The sequence below is a fragment of the Lepisma saccharinum genome, chromosome 4 (genome assembly GCF_977018435.1).
Source record: "Lepisma saccharinum chromosome 4, izLepSacc3.1, whole genome shotgun sequence".
NCBI classification, from domain to species: Eukaryota; Metazoa; Arthropoda; class Insecta; order Zygentoma; family Lepismatidae; genus Lepisma; species Lepisma saccharinum.
In genome coordinates, this window is record NC_139232.1 from 48177844 (window position 1) to 48195765 (window position 17922).

At 38.7% G+C, this 17922-nt stretch overlaps 1 protein-coding gene across 1 annotated transcript in view; it reads left to right on the forward strand.

The window, feature by feature from the left end:
• Positions 1-17922, forward strand: part of l(2)05287 (WD repeat-containing protein l(2)05287) — a 151315-nt gene that overhangs the window by 12212 nt on the left and 121181 nt on the right. The window contains exons 4-5 of the mRNA XM_083120484.1: positions 1656-1843; positions 8869-9024. Of these exons, the coding sequence (XP_082976610.1) occupies positions 1656-1843; positions 8869-9024 (344 nt within the window). The remainder of the gene's footprint in view (positions 1-1655; positions 1844-8868; positions 9025-17922) is intronic.

Sequence of the window (17922 nt, forward strand, 5' to 3'; positions counted from 1 at the left end):
TCAGCCCTAATAGTGACTATTAATAAATGAAGGTCGTAGTTTCTTTACTTTGATAACTTCACAATAGGTGGCAGGTAACTTCCATTGCTTACAAATAGGAAGCAGCAACTTCTGACTGAAAGCGAGAGGACAAGAAAACTGAAAGATGGGTATCAAAAGAAAGAAAGAAGGGGAGAGGGAGAAAGAGAATGAAGGAATCTCAGGGGGAGAGAGAGAAAACCGATTTGAGCAGAGAAAAGAGTGGGCAGAAGGAGCCAGAAGAAAAGTGGCAAGGGAGAGGAAAGAAGGAAAGAAAAGAGAAGAGAAAGGTCACATTTCTCTTTTTCTCCCTCTTATCTTTCTCTCTCCTCCACCACGCACTTTGTTTCTTTCTGGCCACTCCACCACCGAGAGAGAGAGAAACATGACCTCTCCTGGGAAAGAAAGACAGTCCTTCCCCTTTCACCAAGTTTTCCCTTTCTCTCACCCCCCCCCCCCAACAGGCACCCCCCCTTTCCATCCCGGCCATTCTCCCACATCCTCTTAGAGAGAGAAAGAGAAAAATAGATCTTTTTCTATCTTTCCTTTTCTCACTTTCTTTCTTTCTTTCCTTCTTTCGGCACCCTGTCTCACGAGAGAGAAAGAGAGAGAGAGTGCTTTTCTTTTCGGCTCTTCTCCTTTTTTCCAGAAAGAAGGAAGAGAGAAAGAGGAGAGAAGAAGGGGGTTGGGGGTTTTCTTCCCTGCCCCCCCCCCTCTCTCTCTCTCTCACTCACTCACTCACTCAAGGAAGAAGATAGGAGAGTGGGCCCAAGGAAAGAAACAAGACAGAGGAAGAGGATAGGAAAGAGATCTCTCTCTCTCTCGCCTCCACCGGGTATTGTCTCCTCCCTCTCTTTCTTTTTCTGCTTTATGGCTCTCTTTCTGTCTTCCAAATGAAGAAAAGAAAGAAAGAACATTTCCTTTCTTATAAGAGAGAGAGGGGGAAAAGTAAGAAAAAGGGGAAAGAGAAAAAAAGGACCTCCCCTCCTTTCTATCCTGTAAGAGAAAAATACCTCCCCCCTGCCAGGAATCTCCCCTTCCCACCCCACCTGTTCTCCCCTTTTCGAGAGATTGAGCAAACCCACATTCACCCCAACCCTCCATTACTATAAATTTTCTTTCCTCTATATTTTCATTTGTCAGTGTATGAGATTTATTGTAAAACCCACTTTCAGTTTTTACATGTAAAATGTTCTGTGAGTTATAGATAATCTGGAATTAAGTAACTCTGTTCCAGTTAATATAGAGTAGTGTTCACACTAAGTAAATAAATCACTTGGTATCACTTGAATCACTTGGTATCTGTAATTTAGCATTTGGTAGTGAATGTGAGTGAATACTGTATATCTTCATATATGAAACATTACAATAACGATGAATAAACATTTACACAGCCACTATTTTAAACAATATGTTGCGAGTTTGTTTTCCAGTGGGAACACAATTAAGTGTAGGCTCAGTTCCAACTAACCTGAGTGAGCACAAAAACAACTTTAAACAAAGTTTTGTTATTCAGTGTAGAGGGGCACTTTTAAATGTGCAATGTGGAAAATTTGTTTAGCTTGGTCGTAAGCCTAACAATCCAATCAAAATATTGCTAGTACTGACTGTATTATTATTGTGTCTTCTTATTTCAGACACAAACTTACCAGACATCAAACATTGACATGTGTTTCTTGTCATCAGACTGAAATGCTTATTGCAACAGGAGTTTCTTCTGGTAGAGTTTATGTGTGGCATGAATTTGATAGACACAAACATGCTGTCAAATCGGAATATCATTGGCATACCATGCCAGTGAGGGATATATTATTCTCTGTAGAAGGTGTGTATTGCAAGTTTTCTATCTTATATAATTGTAATAACAATTTCCTGTTAATGTAACAGTGTAACATTAATTTCTTGATATGTACGAGGGGCGATCAGGTTGCTCTGACCCTAACATAGAAAGAGCAGCAATAGGGTTTCATTTTTTTTTTATTTTTCAGCATACTCCCCTGCAACTCCAATGCACTTCTCCCATCGGTGCTCCAACGCATGGATACCTTGCAAAAAAAAAAGTCTTCCGACTGGTCCTCCAACCATGAGTCCACAGCCCTTATCACCTCAGAATCATCAGAAAATTGTTGCCCACGAATGTCATTCTTCAAATGTTGGAACAAATGGAAATCACTGGGGGCCAAATCTGGGGAATAGGGTGGGTGGGGCAGCAATTCGAACGCTGCATCTGCGATAGCGGCCCTCGCAATGTGTGAGGTGTGGACAGGTGCATTGTCCTGGTGAAGGAGCACACCACAGGTCAACATCCCACGCCTCTTTTTCTTGGTGGAATCATGTAATTTCTTGATTAGGCCACTGTAGTATGTGCCAGTGATGGTTTGGCCTCTTTGTAGATAGTCCACAAGAAGGACACCCTTGCAGTCCCAGAAAATTGAGGCCATCACCTTCTTGGCTGACGTTTGCACCTTGAACTTTTTTGTTGGTGGAGAATGTGGGTATTTCCACTCCATGCTTTGTGATTTTGTTTCTGGGTCGAAGTGATGGACCCATGTTTCATCCATAGTTACAAATCGGGCAAGGAAATCGTCTATATCAGCACGAAACTTGTCAAGAAGTTCTTGACTGATGAGCACTCGCGTGTGCTTCTGATCTGCGGTGAGGTTTCGAGGGACCCATCTTGCAACTATTTTTTTCATTTGCAATTCCTGGGTAATTATGTTTTGCACCGTGCCATATGACAGGCCACACATCTCAGCAACATGACGAATAGTGACTTGACGATCCTTCAGCACGATATCGTGGACTTTGTTAATGTTTTCGGTCGTCATGACAGTTTTTGGTGCTCCACCTGCATGTTCATCCTCACACGACACTCTCCCACAATGAAACTCATGACACATCTCTTCACCATACTGTATGAAGGAGCACTGTCCCCTAATGTATCTACCATATCCTCATGAATTTTGGATACCGTCCACTTCTTCTTCACAAAATATTTGATCACCGCTCTCACCTCAGTTTTCTCCATTCTGGCACATTGGCACAACTTCACTCAGTTAAACTCCTGTAAAAAGGAAACAGTATGTTACTTAGCCTTGCAATTCAGATTGAAAGCACATAAAGGATCACTAAACAATAACAAAATAAAAAATCAATCGTAACGTCATTCCTTCTATGTTAGGGTCGGAGCAACCTGATCGCCCCTCATATGTAACAAACCAAAGTAACATCCTTGATAGATATCCAATTTGCACAGGATGTTCAAGAGAGGTGGGCTGAAGGAATGCCTATACTGGATGTCAGTGTAGGAATTGAGCACTTCAATGTTTCTCGGAATTTTGAGGGACCGCGGCCATTCCACACCTTGCAGGTTATCAACAGGCAGGGTTGGGTATCGCCGTTGCATCCAAACAATGTTTCCAGCTCGAGTAGTTTGTGAGCAGATTGAAGAATGATCGCTTGTGCCGGCTGTAAACCGCATATATGCAAGCAGTTACAAGTGGTCCCAAATGGAGTGCAATACATGCTAAAATAAGTATAATGGTGGCAGGATATATGTAGATTATCATATCTGAGGGCAAGTAGTAGTATTTGCAGGAAATAACTATTCTACTATTGAGACAGCCTAAAACACGCAATGTGCTAAAAGTAATTATCTTCACAAACTACGATTTCTTGAGTCGCACATTATTTTTCTCGATTTCGTGAAGACCGATTTTGAGAATCCTCCTTAGCAAACGATGCTTCTGCGATGGTGCAGTGGTAGCGTCGTTGCCTTATAATCAAGGGGTCCCGAGTTTGATACCCAGTGAAGGCACATAGTGGTTCGGATCCCACTTTAAATCGTAGATCCAGTCCGATTAGCCTTACTGTGCATGAAGTGGACTTAAAACACCAATTCAATCAACGAACCAAAACCTTAACACTGCTCAGCATTTTGCTCCAACCTGGAATTAAATACTACAGAAAAACTCAAATCTAAAATGCCAAATGATGGAATGTTGGGGAAATCATTCTACATATGAGGGTGGGCCAATTATTATCTGCACTCTTGCCGTAATTTTCTTTAGTTTGGCCACACTGCTTTCTGCGCCGGCATGTCAATGGAGTGTGTCTTTTGTCATTGAGTTAGTGTATTTTTGATCTTCACAATCATTTTTTTCTTTTCTTGTAGTGTTTACAGGGTAAAAATGGCTGCGCCACCCTCCATTTATATCAAAGAAGAGCATTGATCAGTAATCTCTCTTTTGTGGTCTGAAGGTGTATCAGGGACTGATATTTGCCGAAGACTTGCATCACAATATAGAGGACTAATGTTGCAAATGACTTGCCACTTCATCGATAGTTACTCTGGTTCACAATCGTGGAACAGACTTGCTCAGTGTTGTTGTCAGTAGTGGATCTGTGCTTCTCCTTTGCGCTTAACACTTGTCCGACCATTTTTGAACTTCTCAATCCATTCGAACACACTATGTTGTGGTTAGCACTACCCTGATTTCGGACCCTGGCAATCTCACCTCTGCCAGCTAAAGTACTCTTTGTCTATGAGTTCTCAAAATTTTTGCACTCGTTAAGTCACACATCTTGGGGTTCTGATCGCATATTTCTCTTTCGACTTTAATGTTGTCTCATTAGGTCGAAACTCAATTGTGGATGTGTTGTGCATTCCTCTGCCTGTTTTTCTGAACTTTACATCCTCAAAACTATTTATTGTGTTGGTATATTTCTGTGTTCCTGTGCATTTCGTACTGGCCCAGTCGTGTACTTGTTTACGGAGGTATCGGAGCCCTAGTTGTCTCTACAAAGACAACTTATCCTTCATTATTGCCACCATCTGCGCTCTATGTCATCCAATACATCTTAGCACAGTGTCTGACGAGAGAGAGTTGACTGTGTACTGCTTACGCCACTCTGTGTTTTTGCAGATGACGAATTGCCTCTGCATATCTCATTAAACCTGTCTCATAATTCTCTCCCAAAGGCAGGGAAATCTAAGGTTTTTAAAGTTTCGATCACAATGCCCCACTTGTAATGTTTTTTTGTATGGATGAGTCCATATTCGTTGAATCAGTGGGTTGTGCCTTGTCAACTTGCACAGTTACACCTATGCTTTACATTCTGCTTGTTCCATTTACATGGCAGAACTCTGTGCAATACTAAAGGTGCTGTACTTTGCTGAATTTCACACTTTGCAGAGAGTCCTCATTTATTTGGATTCCTTCAGTGTGATCTAGAGTCTGGAACCGCTCTCTTCTGGACAGTGAAGTGAATGTTTCGACGGTTTTTCCTTGTCAGTGTGGGCATCAAAGGAAACGATGCAGCTGCTGGTGCTGCGGAAGTCTGCTGATGGAGACAGCAAAGCGATTTCCACCTTGTATCAGCCGGTGACCTTCAGAATGTGTTCAGTTCTTTCCTCTTTGAGATTTGGCAGGAGGGGTTAATGGGGAACAAGTTCCACACCTACCATTGGTGCATGTAGTTCCTCACACGACCCCTCCGGCAGAGAAAGGATAATATTAAATCGACTTCTCATTGTATATGGCCATCTCATCCTAGTCATTTGCTGCAAGAGCTCTACCATGCATTTAATGTTGTTTTAAATGTTCGGCACATTCTTATGAAATGTGCAGGTTTTAATGTCCTCAAACGTTTCATCTCCATCACCCAGAACAATTCGTTACCATAGTTTACCCGAATACATAGAAGTCTAACAGTAGAAATATTTATCAACTAGTAAGTGAGACCCTGTAATATGGCTGGACACAAAGAGAGCATCTGAACCAGGCTACAACCACACAGTCTGTTTCATGCAGTACGCTGCCACTACAAAACAAAAGGAAAAGAGTTATGTTGTACAAGCCATTGCTCCTGCCGGAAACTTGGCTTCACACATGGATATTGCCACGTCCATGACTGTGCAAATTCCTATAGTAATACAGGAGAACTCTTGGATTCTTGAACCCTGTACTTCTTCAATTCAAAATTTACGCTGCATTATACCTTCATACATTGAAATGTAACACATTTCAGCTACTGATTCAATATACAGATACGTAATAACCTTCTGATAAGATTTTGTGGTAAAAGGTATTTTACATAATATTCATGACATAGCCTATTTAGTCCCTCATATTGTTCCTTAGATATCTATTTTTTCCTAAGGCATACGGTTTTGGCATTCTGGCTATTAGTTACCCTGAAGTAGATGAACAACACCCCCAAAGATCATTTCTGTAGTAATTACTTCCGGGTTGGATGCTAATTGCACCCTACTAATGGCACTTACGAGGGGAGAGTGAAAAGTTTGAAGCCTCACATGGAAGGAGTGATGCTAGGTAGCTAAAATTTTGGAGGATGTAAGGTTTGAGTTTTAGGACACTGTACGAACTTTCATGAAATTCGCATGTTTTCTTCTATTTTTTTGTCAAGTTGAAAATGAATGAAGTGTCAAAGAAGAGAGTGGCCGACAGGGTGGTGATTCGGTACCTCTGTCGGCAAGGCCTCCTGCACAGGCTGCTTTGGTCGAGTATGGCTTCACCACACTTCCCCATCCACCTTATTCCCCCAACTGCCCTGTCAGATTTTCATATTTTCCCTGCTATGAAGAATTCACTTCGAGGATGTCACTTCCACACGGACGAAGACGGTCATTCAGTGGTGTGAGACTCAGGATAGATACATCATTCTACCAGATGACTGTAAACAAATTGCAACCCAGGATGCATAAGTGCATTGATCTGGGGGGGGGGGGGGGTGATTGTAGAGATTATGTGATTATGTAGAGAAATCATAATGCGAAACTGTAGCTCAAACACCCCTTCCCTGTGAGGCTCGAAGCTTTTCACTCTCCCCTCGTACATGTCACTTTACTTCGTGAAGATGACATCGGAAAGATGTGTTCTATCTCGGCATACACATTCTGATAGTCTCCTGTGGAAACTGTGGAATGCTCGGTGTATCATGTCTCGAGGAATGCCAGTGGTTTCTTCTTCAATCTTCTGTTTCAGTTTAGTGATGGTTGCAGGATGTGTGCTGTACACTCCTTTTGAGATGTCACCACAGAAAGAAATTGCAAACACTGAGATCAGGGGATCTTGGAGGCCATGGAATATCACTGTTACGTGAATGACCCACGTTGCAAACAATTTGCGAATGGCCTCCCATCGACTGTCAAGTAGTATGTGATGTGGCTCCATTCTGCTAAAACCACATGTTTTTGATGCCAAGATATGTGTCGTGCAACTTTGGTGCAAAGAATGTTTCAAGAATAGCAACATACCGAGCCAATGCCACTGTCCTTGCAATACCCTCCTAACTTTCAAAAAAATAAGGGCCGATAATACCATGACATGACACTGCACACCATACTGCATGCCACCTGGGGACTTCTTCTTCAAGGCTGAACCAATTTCTTCGAAATTATGCACCCAGGTTGTAATCGCATAAGCCGGTGGGACAAGATCCTAGCTGATAATGCTGCCGAAATACCCTTTGCACTGCAGTCACACTATCACCATTCTTATAAAATGCTTTCACAGAGAACACACGTTCCGCACCACTCCAATGCAACATCATCACTAAATGCTAATCCTTCTCAATGATGTTGCATCAGTCCCGAACAAATGCCAGTGCTACAGTGTTGCTAATCCTAGAATCAAAATTTCCCATTTTCCTGCGCCCCCTTGTACCATGTGAATGCCCTCTAAAGAAGAGGGTAGACGAACACAAGCAGCACGCACCCAAAAGGAGAAATAGATAGGCCAAAAAATGCCAAATATGCATGCAATTAAATCACACAGAATTCAGTGGAACAACGTAACAGTAATGCACAAAGAATGAAATTGGGAGCTAAGGGAAATCAATGAAACAGCCTTCACAGCAGTAGCCTAAAACCCTATAACTTATCCCAAGCAAATATAGTCCCCTTTCCTCAGAAAATGAAGGAGTAGCACAAGTGGAAAAAAATTACTACAGAATTCCGTGGGGCACCATGGAGTAGTTGGCTAGTGCATCAGGTAGTAAAACCACAGGTTGTCATAGGTTCAATCTAGTCTCCACTGGCAAAAAGAAATTTGTTCACCCGGTTCTCTCAAAATGTAGTTTTATAATAAGCATAGTTAATAAAAAAAAATCACTAGACAATGGAAAACTTCCAATTAACATTGCATGCTAATGCAGAACCATTGTCACTAACATTCGCGCAATTCTCATTTCCTGTGATGATCATCAACATGCATCTGAGATCAACCTAGATGGCCATCTTTGCTGTTCCACGATGGTAAAGTGAAGCCTGTGTGATTGTTTGCAGATTGTTGACATCATTTGACTGTGGACGTTACATTGATTTCATACACCACTGTTATTTCACAATAAATGTCAGAAAAGTTGAGATGTTTTGTCCATGAAAATTGTACAATTTCTTCTAGCTCAAGCGTGGTATAACATTCCAGTTGACCCATGCTTGTTGGCCTCACAATAAAGGCTGACAAGTATAATTTTGGAATCACCCTCGTTTATCCTTCTAAATGCAGTCATAGAAAGTTATAGAATACCGCTGCTATCACTGATGTGTGTTAACATGTTTAACAGGATTCTATTAGGCTGTATAGAAGAAGAACAAGTATGTTGTTTATTACGATAGAGTGGATTAAGTTCCTTCGATGCCATGTACAACTGTTGAAGAGTTATAAACCTTGTTATGCATGTAGATTTTATTGCATCTATCCATTCACTTCTATGTGGGCATTCTTAACTTTGGGACGTTTCAACCCCATGTGATCTTATATTTATCAGTGTTGTTGCTATTTGTTAAAAATATTGGTTATTATTAATGTGCTTTTCTTATTACAGGTAGTTTTGTATATAGTGGAGGAGCAGAGTGTGTACTTGTGAAGTGGAATATAGCAGAGTACAGTAAAAATTTTCTTCCTAGGATTGGCCTCCCGATCTGGCACTTATCTACCTCGTCTGATAATGTTTACATAGCAGTTTGCTGCAAGGATAATGGTAACTCCTAATTCTTAATATACTTTAACACTTGCAAGATGGGAAAATATTTATTGTATTTTCTAATGCAAAATGTACTTAGTGATAAAGGCTATGTCCTAGCTTTAAATCTTGATTATGGCATGGAAGTTAAACATTTTTTCTTTACCTGCTTCATGTATTTACCATTCATTTTTATCATTTTGATATGTTGAAGTGTAAAGAAGAAATACTTAATATAAATTATTATTCTTCTTCTCTTCCTTTCCCTTATGCCGTTAAGCATCGGGTACCTCGTTCTGTCCATCTCATCCACTCCGTCCGGTCTCGACTCATTCTTCTCATTTCGTTCTTAGTTTTTCCATATTTGAATCTTATCTTTTCTATTCTATCTTCCCATGTATTTCTTGGCCTGCCTCTTCCTACTCTACCCTCAACCCTCATCTCCATCACTTGCTTGGCTTTCCTATCTTCATTCATTCTATTTACATGTCCATACCACTTCAGCTGGCGTTCCTCTACTACTTCAGTCATTGTCTTCTTTTGTTTTACCTCTTCTCTTATTCTTTCATTTCTTATTCTGTCTCTTCGAGTTTTCCCCACTGTTCTTCTAAGATATTTCATCTCTATTGCTTGAAATTTACTTAGATGTTTATCTTGGAGTGCTAAGCTCTCTGTGCCATAGCCCATGATGGGAACTACAATTGAGTTGTAGAGTTGCATTTTTGTTTTTGTACTGATCTCTCTTTTTCCCACTAAAGTATTACTCATTTGATAGTCCTGATGCTGCCTTCTTTGTCCTATTCATTATCTCTTGATCAATTTTCCCACTGCTACTTATGATGGTTCCTAAGTATTCATATGTTTCTACTTTCTCTAGTTGTTTCCCTTCGCATATTATAGTCAGGGCTTCATTTTCCTTGTCCTCTTTAGTCACCTGCATGATCTTACTCTTTTCTATATTAATCTTCATGCCTTTCCTTTTAAGTTCTTCATACCATTCTTCCACTGCTTGCTGAAGTCTCTCAGGTGTATCTGATATCAGTACGATATCATCGGCATATAATAGTGCTTGGATATATACTGGCCTTAATCTCCACATACCTGTTTTCGTTCTATGTGTTCGTCGTTTGCATATTTTAGCAATTTCGTCTAAAAAGATGTTAAATAGGATTGGACTGAGGCTGTCTCCTTGTTTTGTGCCTTTCTCAATGTCAAATTCACCTGAGAGCTCGCCATCTACTCTAATTGTTCCTACAGGGTTATTATATACAGTTTTTATTGCATTCAATAATCTTACTGCTACTTTCTTTGCCTCCAATGCTTCCCATACATATTGCCTAGGGACTGAATCAAAAGCAGCTTTTAGGTCTATAAAAGCTATATATGTGTCCTTGTATTATTTTCCTGTAGTTTACGGTTATTACAAGCATAAGAAAACAGTTTTTCTTTGTAACATTTCAGGAGAACACACGCTCCTTTCATCAGACATTTATTTTCATTTTGACTAAAGATACAGTTATAACAATGGTTAGTCTTTTTTTTTTTTTGAAACGTCACAGAAAAACTGTTTTCTTATGCTTGTAATAACCGTAAACTACAGGAAAATAATTCTATAATGCAAGCAATGCGTACATACAAGAAAAACTATGTGTCCTTGTTCTTGGCAATTCTTTTTTCCATAATCCTTCGTATAGTATATACATGATCTTGTGTTTGCCTTTTAGGGCGGAAAGCTGCCTGCTCCTCCTCCATATCTTCGTCCACAACTTTCCTGAGACGTCTTTCTAGTACCCTTGTGTATAATTTATAAGCGACTGATGAGAGGCATATTTGCTCTGTAGTTATTACAGTCATAGCTACTGCCCTTTTTATGTAGTGGGATAATGATATTTTTTCTCCATTCATTTGGTATTTTGTTTTCCTTCCATATTCTTTGAAACATCTTGGTTAAATTCTTAACTACTTTCACACCTCCATATTTTATTAATTCTGGATTTATTCCATCTGATCCTGCTGCTTTTCCTGTCTTCATCAGTTCTATTGCTATTTGTAATTCATCTTCCTTTATTTCCCCTTCTATATCTGGGTCTTGAACCTCCATGTATGGTCCATATATCACCCCTACCTCCTCTGGGTTATTATTTTCTTTCTGGAATTTTTCACCATAGTGTTTCCGCCATACCTCCAACACATCCTTTTTTTCTGTGATCAATTTATCTCCATCTTTAATGGTTCTTATTGTTTTTCCATATTTTCCTCTCAAGTTCTTTACAACTTTCCAAAATTGCCTTGTATTATTTTCTCTAGCTTTCTCTTCAACCATATTTCCAAATTTTTCCCAGGATGTTATTTTACCTTCCTTCATTTCTTATTTCAATGTATTTCCTTCTATCTTCTTCTGTCTGAGACATAATATATTTATTGCATGCTTCCTTTTTGTTTTTTACTTCTTGTTTCAATTCTTCATTCCACCAAGATGTTTTCTTTTTTCTTGTATCTACTATTTTCTTTACGCATACTTCTTCAGCAGCTTTTATGAGTGCCTTTTTAATTCTCTTCCATATTTCTTCTATTTCGAGTTGTTCTACATCTGGTCCTTCTGTCAGTCCGGCTGTTACCTGTTCTTCATACTCTTCCTTCTTCTCTTTTTTCTGTAGCTCATTTATCTTAATTGTTTGGTATTTTTTCATTCTGGGCTTTGGTGATCTTGTGAAGAGTGTGTCCACTATTAGTAATCTATGATCTGTACCCAGTTCACCACCTCTTATAACTTTAACATCCATTATGTTTCTCCTAATACTACTGGTATATATTATGTAGTCTATTATGCTTTTAGCATTTCTTCCTTCAGCCTGGAAGGTTATTTTATGTACCTCCTTATGTGGGAAGTAGGAGTTTCCAAGAAGCAACTGATTTTCTACACAAAACTCCAGTAATCTCTTGCCATTCTCATTCAATGTTTTTTCTCCCCCGTATCTTCCCATACTACCAAAATTCTTATCTTTACCTGTTCTTGCATTTAAGTCTCCCACTATCATTACTTCTTTATCTACTGTCCTCTGGAGTTGTACATAAAATTCTTCCTTATCAAGCACAGAGGCATCTTCTGTTGGTGCATATACTTGAATATATGATATTTTATATTCTATATCAAATTTAACTACAATTATTCATGAGTTAACTGGTTCCCAGCCACTGACCTTTGTTTCATATTGCTGACTTGTTACAATTCCTACCCCTTCTTTTGCTCTTCTTCCCTGTCCAACACCTGAATATCTCAAGGTATATCCCTCCTCAAGTCTTTGTATGCCATTTCCTTTCTTTCTTACTTCACTAATTCCCATTACATCTATCTTACGTATCTTCATTTTCTGTACTAATTCAACTTCTTTTCCTAATATAGTTTTAATGTTCCATGTTCCCATTCTCGTTTTCCTTTTCCAGTCCGGTCGTTGTTGTGTTGATCTGTCCATTCCGAGACTCCTGTTTTCTCTCTGAATCCATTAATACCCTTGGGTGGGTGATTTGCCCAACACAGGGTGGATTTATTTAGGGTTTACTCCCCTAGGGCAGTTGGCATTACCATGCCTTTTGAGTCTGCCCCACCCTTGGTTTTTTGTCAGGGTATCCTTCCCTTAGCCTTTGGGGATCCGTCCCCTCCCTGCAAGGCAGCAGGGGCAGTGCTTATGTAATGGCGGCACTTCCTCGTCATGTCACAGTGCTGTCAATGGGCTTTTCTGGGTTTTAATGAGGATGGTCCTGCCACAAACCAACCCCCCCAGACCCTGTTAGCACTGCCGCCTCGGTCCGGGACTGCTTATTTGGCATTGCCTTATTCGCAGCTAACCACCTGCTATCCGCCACCTGCGACCCACCCGGTTGCTGAGGCTCGCCCCTCCCATAGAAGGCCGGGCTTAATATAAATAAGATACAAAATTTGAATGTTTTCTGTGAAACCTGAGTTCATATCTCACAGCAGTATGTTATTAACAAATAAAATTGTTTCAATTCTCAAATGCAGTGTGCACTACCTAGGACTATAGGACAATCAAGACATAAATGTGCTATTTTTTGTTCTTCCGTGTTCTGTAAAATGTAAATATTTGAGATTTTGTAAGTATATCTAATTTTCTTTTGTTATTTGATGAAATCTGCACAGGCATTGGATTTTATTAGCATTTCTTACTTTGAATCACTTAAGGCTACTTGCAATTTGTATTGTCCCTTCCTACTACCTCCCCACCTGTCTTTATTTTCTTTTACCTTTAATCTCTCTCTCTCTCTCCTTTCACACCTCTTCCTCGTTGCCTTGAGAGCAGATTAATATTGCCAGGACTTTCCCCAAGTTAAAACGCAGAAATATAGTACATTAATGGTAAGCTGGAATGGCATGTAACTTGATTAGGGCGTTTGTCGTTAATTCAAAAATTATCTCCAGAGGTGATTAATATGCATTTTTATTATATCCGGCTTCTATTTACATATTTACAATTGTTCTACAGGTGTATTATTCAAAACTCAACTAAGTCTGTAATGTATCTTCCACCATTGTTCTTCCTTAATGCAGAATTAGGTTAACTATCTCTGCCGGCCTACCCTGACCTCATGGGCGTCCGCATATTTTTTCCACAGAGGGACAAGCAAGGTAGTATTTTTCCATGCGGCATATTGCCCTCATAATAGTGTTGCCCCCTCAAAAAACAGACACTTAAATTTGAAATGATCACATTCATGTAAATTACTATGACTGAAATCAAATTATACATGTGAAATATATACTTTTAGGTTGACATTTGATTTCTGAGGGGGAGGTGTGGCCATCCTTGCTCCTCCTTCCAGAGGTCCATGTTCCTACAATATTATACTTTCACCTAGAAATTTAGTGTAGAGAAATCTTATCACGGTTATTAAATGCTATTCTTAAAGAAAATAAAGTACTTTCAATCCGATTAAAGTTCAAAGCAATTGCAGGGGAAAGAGGTACAGGGATGCAACCACAGGGGGGAAATGGGCATTGCCTCTCCTCAACCTTGGACGGATATCAATTCAAGGGGGCAAGACTAGTAGAGTGTAAGAGTAGCAGCACAAAATGATACTCAAGATGTAATAGTTTTCACGTCTTTCTTTCATTATTTCTTCCAGATGGCCAAGAGCATCTGCAGGGGAGCGTAAAGTAGAATTGCCCCCCTCAATATAAAATTTTATACAAATAAAAGTACATTTCGTAAAAAATTTTTGATCGCTTCGCTTGCAATATCACTGCTTTTCTTACAGTCTTGTCAAGTTCAGAGCGGGAGTTGAGCGGCGGTGTTAGTTGGCAGCGTGAGTTGGCCATGGGTGCTAAACGTTCTAAATGAAAAAAATTATAAAAGAGAATGCCATGGTGCTCCATGAATTTTTTTGTGCCATATTAAATCAATATTGTTTTCAGTTTGCAAAAATTTGGATCTAAAATTTGTCTTGCTCACTTCGCTTGCAATATTATTATTTTCTATAATAAATTGTAAATGACCAGAGAGATGATTTATAACTATACTAAGTACTTCAGACTCTTGCTGCTAAACATTTTTGTCTTAAATGCATGAACATATCATGTATTGATTCAAATAAATTATTTAATGAAACACTTGGGTTCGAACATCTTTATATTAACTCCATAACACATGTATATAAAAAATCAACAACCAGTAACTATAACAACAATAATATAAATGGCTGTTTCAGCCCATGGCTTCATAACTTAAACTAATATATAACAATATTCCCCTTGGTTGCAAAATGAAACATAATAATAACAACAATCATAACATTTCTAATCTGGTTCATATCTGCAAGATGGTTTATGTATCCTTGCAGACCTTCGTGGAAATGATGCTGCTGCAGTGGACTCTTGTTTCGAACATCCTGGCTTCTCCAGGCCCTGCATACCTCCTTGTCTCTGCTGCTCCATTACTTCATTGTGAGCCACAGATGGTAATTCCATATAGTCCAAGTTTGCAAATTGATTTTGCTCACCACCAAAGTCTTCTGTACATCGTGTCGAGCGTTCACCATTACCATATCTTCCACTCTCGTTCTTTCTGGAAATCTCTGGCTTCAAAAATGAAAAATGAACATTTCTTGTGTAATTGTCCCTCTTAACTTTGAAAATTGAGTGCGATAATTGTCCTACTATCTCGCCTTTTTCATACTGCTTTTTTTCTTAACAATAATAATATACTCCAGATCCTTTCTTATAATGCTCTGCCGCATAAATAACCCTTGTTCTATCATTATGAATTAATTTATTGGCGTTTACTTTGTACGAAAATAAAATTTCATTTGGTGATTTCCCCATAATCACATTTACAGTATTGTTGTGATAGAACAACATTCTCTTTAAGAATTTATCCACAGAAGCATTGCGTCTATGTGGTGGACTGTGAATTAATTTTATTCCATGATTGATACAAAATCTCTGGAAATCCCTGCTGGCAAATGGAGGTCCACCATCAGAACATATGGTATTTGGTATTCCAAATATGGAAAAATGATTTGTCAACTTCTCAACAGTTTCTTCAGCCGTTAAATGAACAACTTGCCAAACATTTACGTATTTACTAAATGCATCCACTAAAATAAGAAATTTATATCCATGGAAGAAAAAATGATCTATGTGTACTCTGTGAAATGGTTCATTTTCGGGCTTCCATGAAACATACTCCTGTTTATTTGGTGCTCTTGAATGTCTTCTGCACACATCGCACGACAGAACATAATTCTCTATATCCTGGTTCATGCTCGGCCACCAAAAGTACTTTCTTGCAACATGTTTGGACTTCACAACTCCAGAATGAAATTTGTGCAAGTCTTGTAGAACTTTATTTCTCAATAACTTTGGCACTACAATTCGCTCACCATGGCATAACATTCCATTATTGCAATTTAAGACATTTTTATTCTGAGAATAATTTTTCAATTCTCTATCAGCTTCGATATGTGCTATATTCCTCCAATTCTTCTCTGTGTATTCATATGCTAGTAACAATGTTTCATCCTGTTTCATTGCTTCAATTACTTCCTCAACTCTTAAAGGATCTTCACTCATCAATGTCTCATTATCCAAAAAATAAATAGGTAAATCCTCTTCTTCATTCACTAAACATGACACAGGTAATCTGGACAAGACATCAGCTATCCCTACATTCTTCGTGTAATGAATGGAATAATCATAATTAGCTAGAAGTAACCTCCATCTTTGCCATCTCATAGATACTGTAGGAGAAATTGCTTTGTCCGGATCTAATATCGATTTACCTGTTGAAGAATCTGTTAGAATTTTAAATTTGTTTCCTGCCAAATATATATGAAAGTGTTTTATACCTTCCACTACTGCCAAACTTTCCTTGTCAGCTTGAGAGTAACTTTTTTGACTATCTGTTAAAGTAGCTGAAAAACATGCAATAGGTTTCAGCACTCCTTCTATTTCATGTGTCAACTGACAACCTATCCCATATCCACTTGCATCCGTGACTAAAACTAATGGCAATCGAGTGTCAAATGCTACTAAAACAGGTGCAGAAACTAATAGCTGCTTAACTAGCTGAAACTCCCTCTCACATTCTTCATTTCAAAACCATTGTACACTCTTCTTTTGCAATAAATAAAGATTAGGTATCCTAGAACTCAAATTAGGCAAAAATCGTGCATGATACGCCACTAAACCCATGAAAGTCGCCAATTCCTTTTTATTCTCAGGCACCTTACATTTTAACACTGCCTGAACATGTTCATTCGTAGGTAAAATTCCATGTTCCGTGAATTTCCTTCCTAGAAAATTTACTTCATGAACAAAAATATCAGACTTCTGCAAATTTACTTTTACATTGTACTGCATCAATCTTTCCAAAACTAATACAGTCAGTTTGTAACAGTCATACAATGTATCTGCTCCTAAAAGAATGTCATCAATAAATGATACCACTCCATCAATATCACCAAGTATTGTGTCCATGGCTCTTTGAAATACTTGAGAACTTATTTTAGTTCCAAATGGTAAACGTTTATGTACATACAAATGACCTTCATTTACAATGGTAAGAACACGTTGAGACTTTTCTTCGACTAATAATTGATGAAAAGCTGAACGTAGATCAATCTTGGTATACCACTTATGTGAACCTAACTTATGATAAAGTTCGTCAAAAGTTGGAAGTGGATATTGTAAAGTATCTACATTTGGATTTACAGTTTTGCTATAGTCAGCACATACACGAATACTTCCATCTGCTTTTCGCACAGGAACTACAGGACTACTCCAATCAGAACTTTCTATTTCTTCTAAGATTCCTTGCTGGCACAAATCTTTTATTGCCTTGCCTACTTCCTCACGCATAAAGTAAGGTAGATTGTAACCTTTCCTTTTCACAGGTACAAATCCAGGCTTCAATGGAATTCTAACATTAATATTTCTTATAGGTTCTGAAATGTCATTATTGAACAAAATTTTAAATTTTACTAAAATATCAGATTTCAACTTCGCTGATTCCCCATTCGATGTGTCTGTGTACAAGCTCCTTGTAATACTATTCCAATCCTTTTCCTCTATTTGCCCTTTTACAGTATCAATTACCAAACTTCTTCTCCAATCGCCAAAGAGAATACGCAATCCTGCTCGACCAAGTATAGGTTTTAAATCATTTAAATCTCCTACTATAAACGGCATTTCATAACTCAGTGAGTTATACTTTATAGGTAAGGAAATTTGACCCTCAAACTTCAACTTTTCTCCTGTGATAGTACCATAGCCATTTTTGAGTGGATTCAATCGTAAAACGTCGCTGCTTTTCAATACACTACTCTTAGGTAGAATATTAGCATAACTTCCTGTATCCACTATGAATTTAACTGGTTCATTGCAGATATATAGCTGAACAT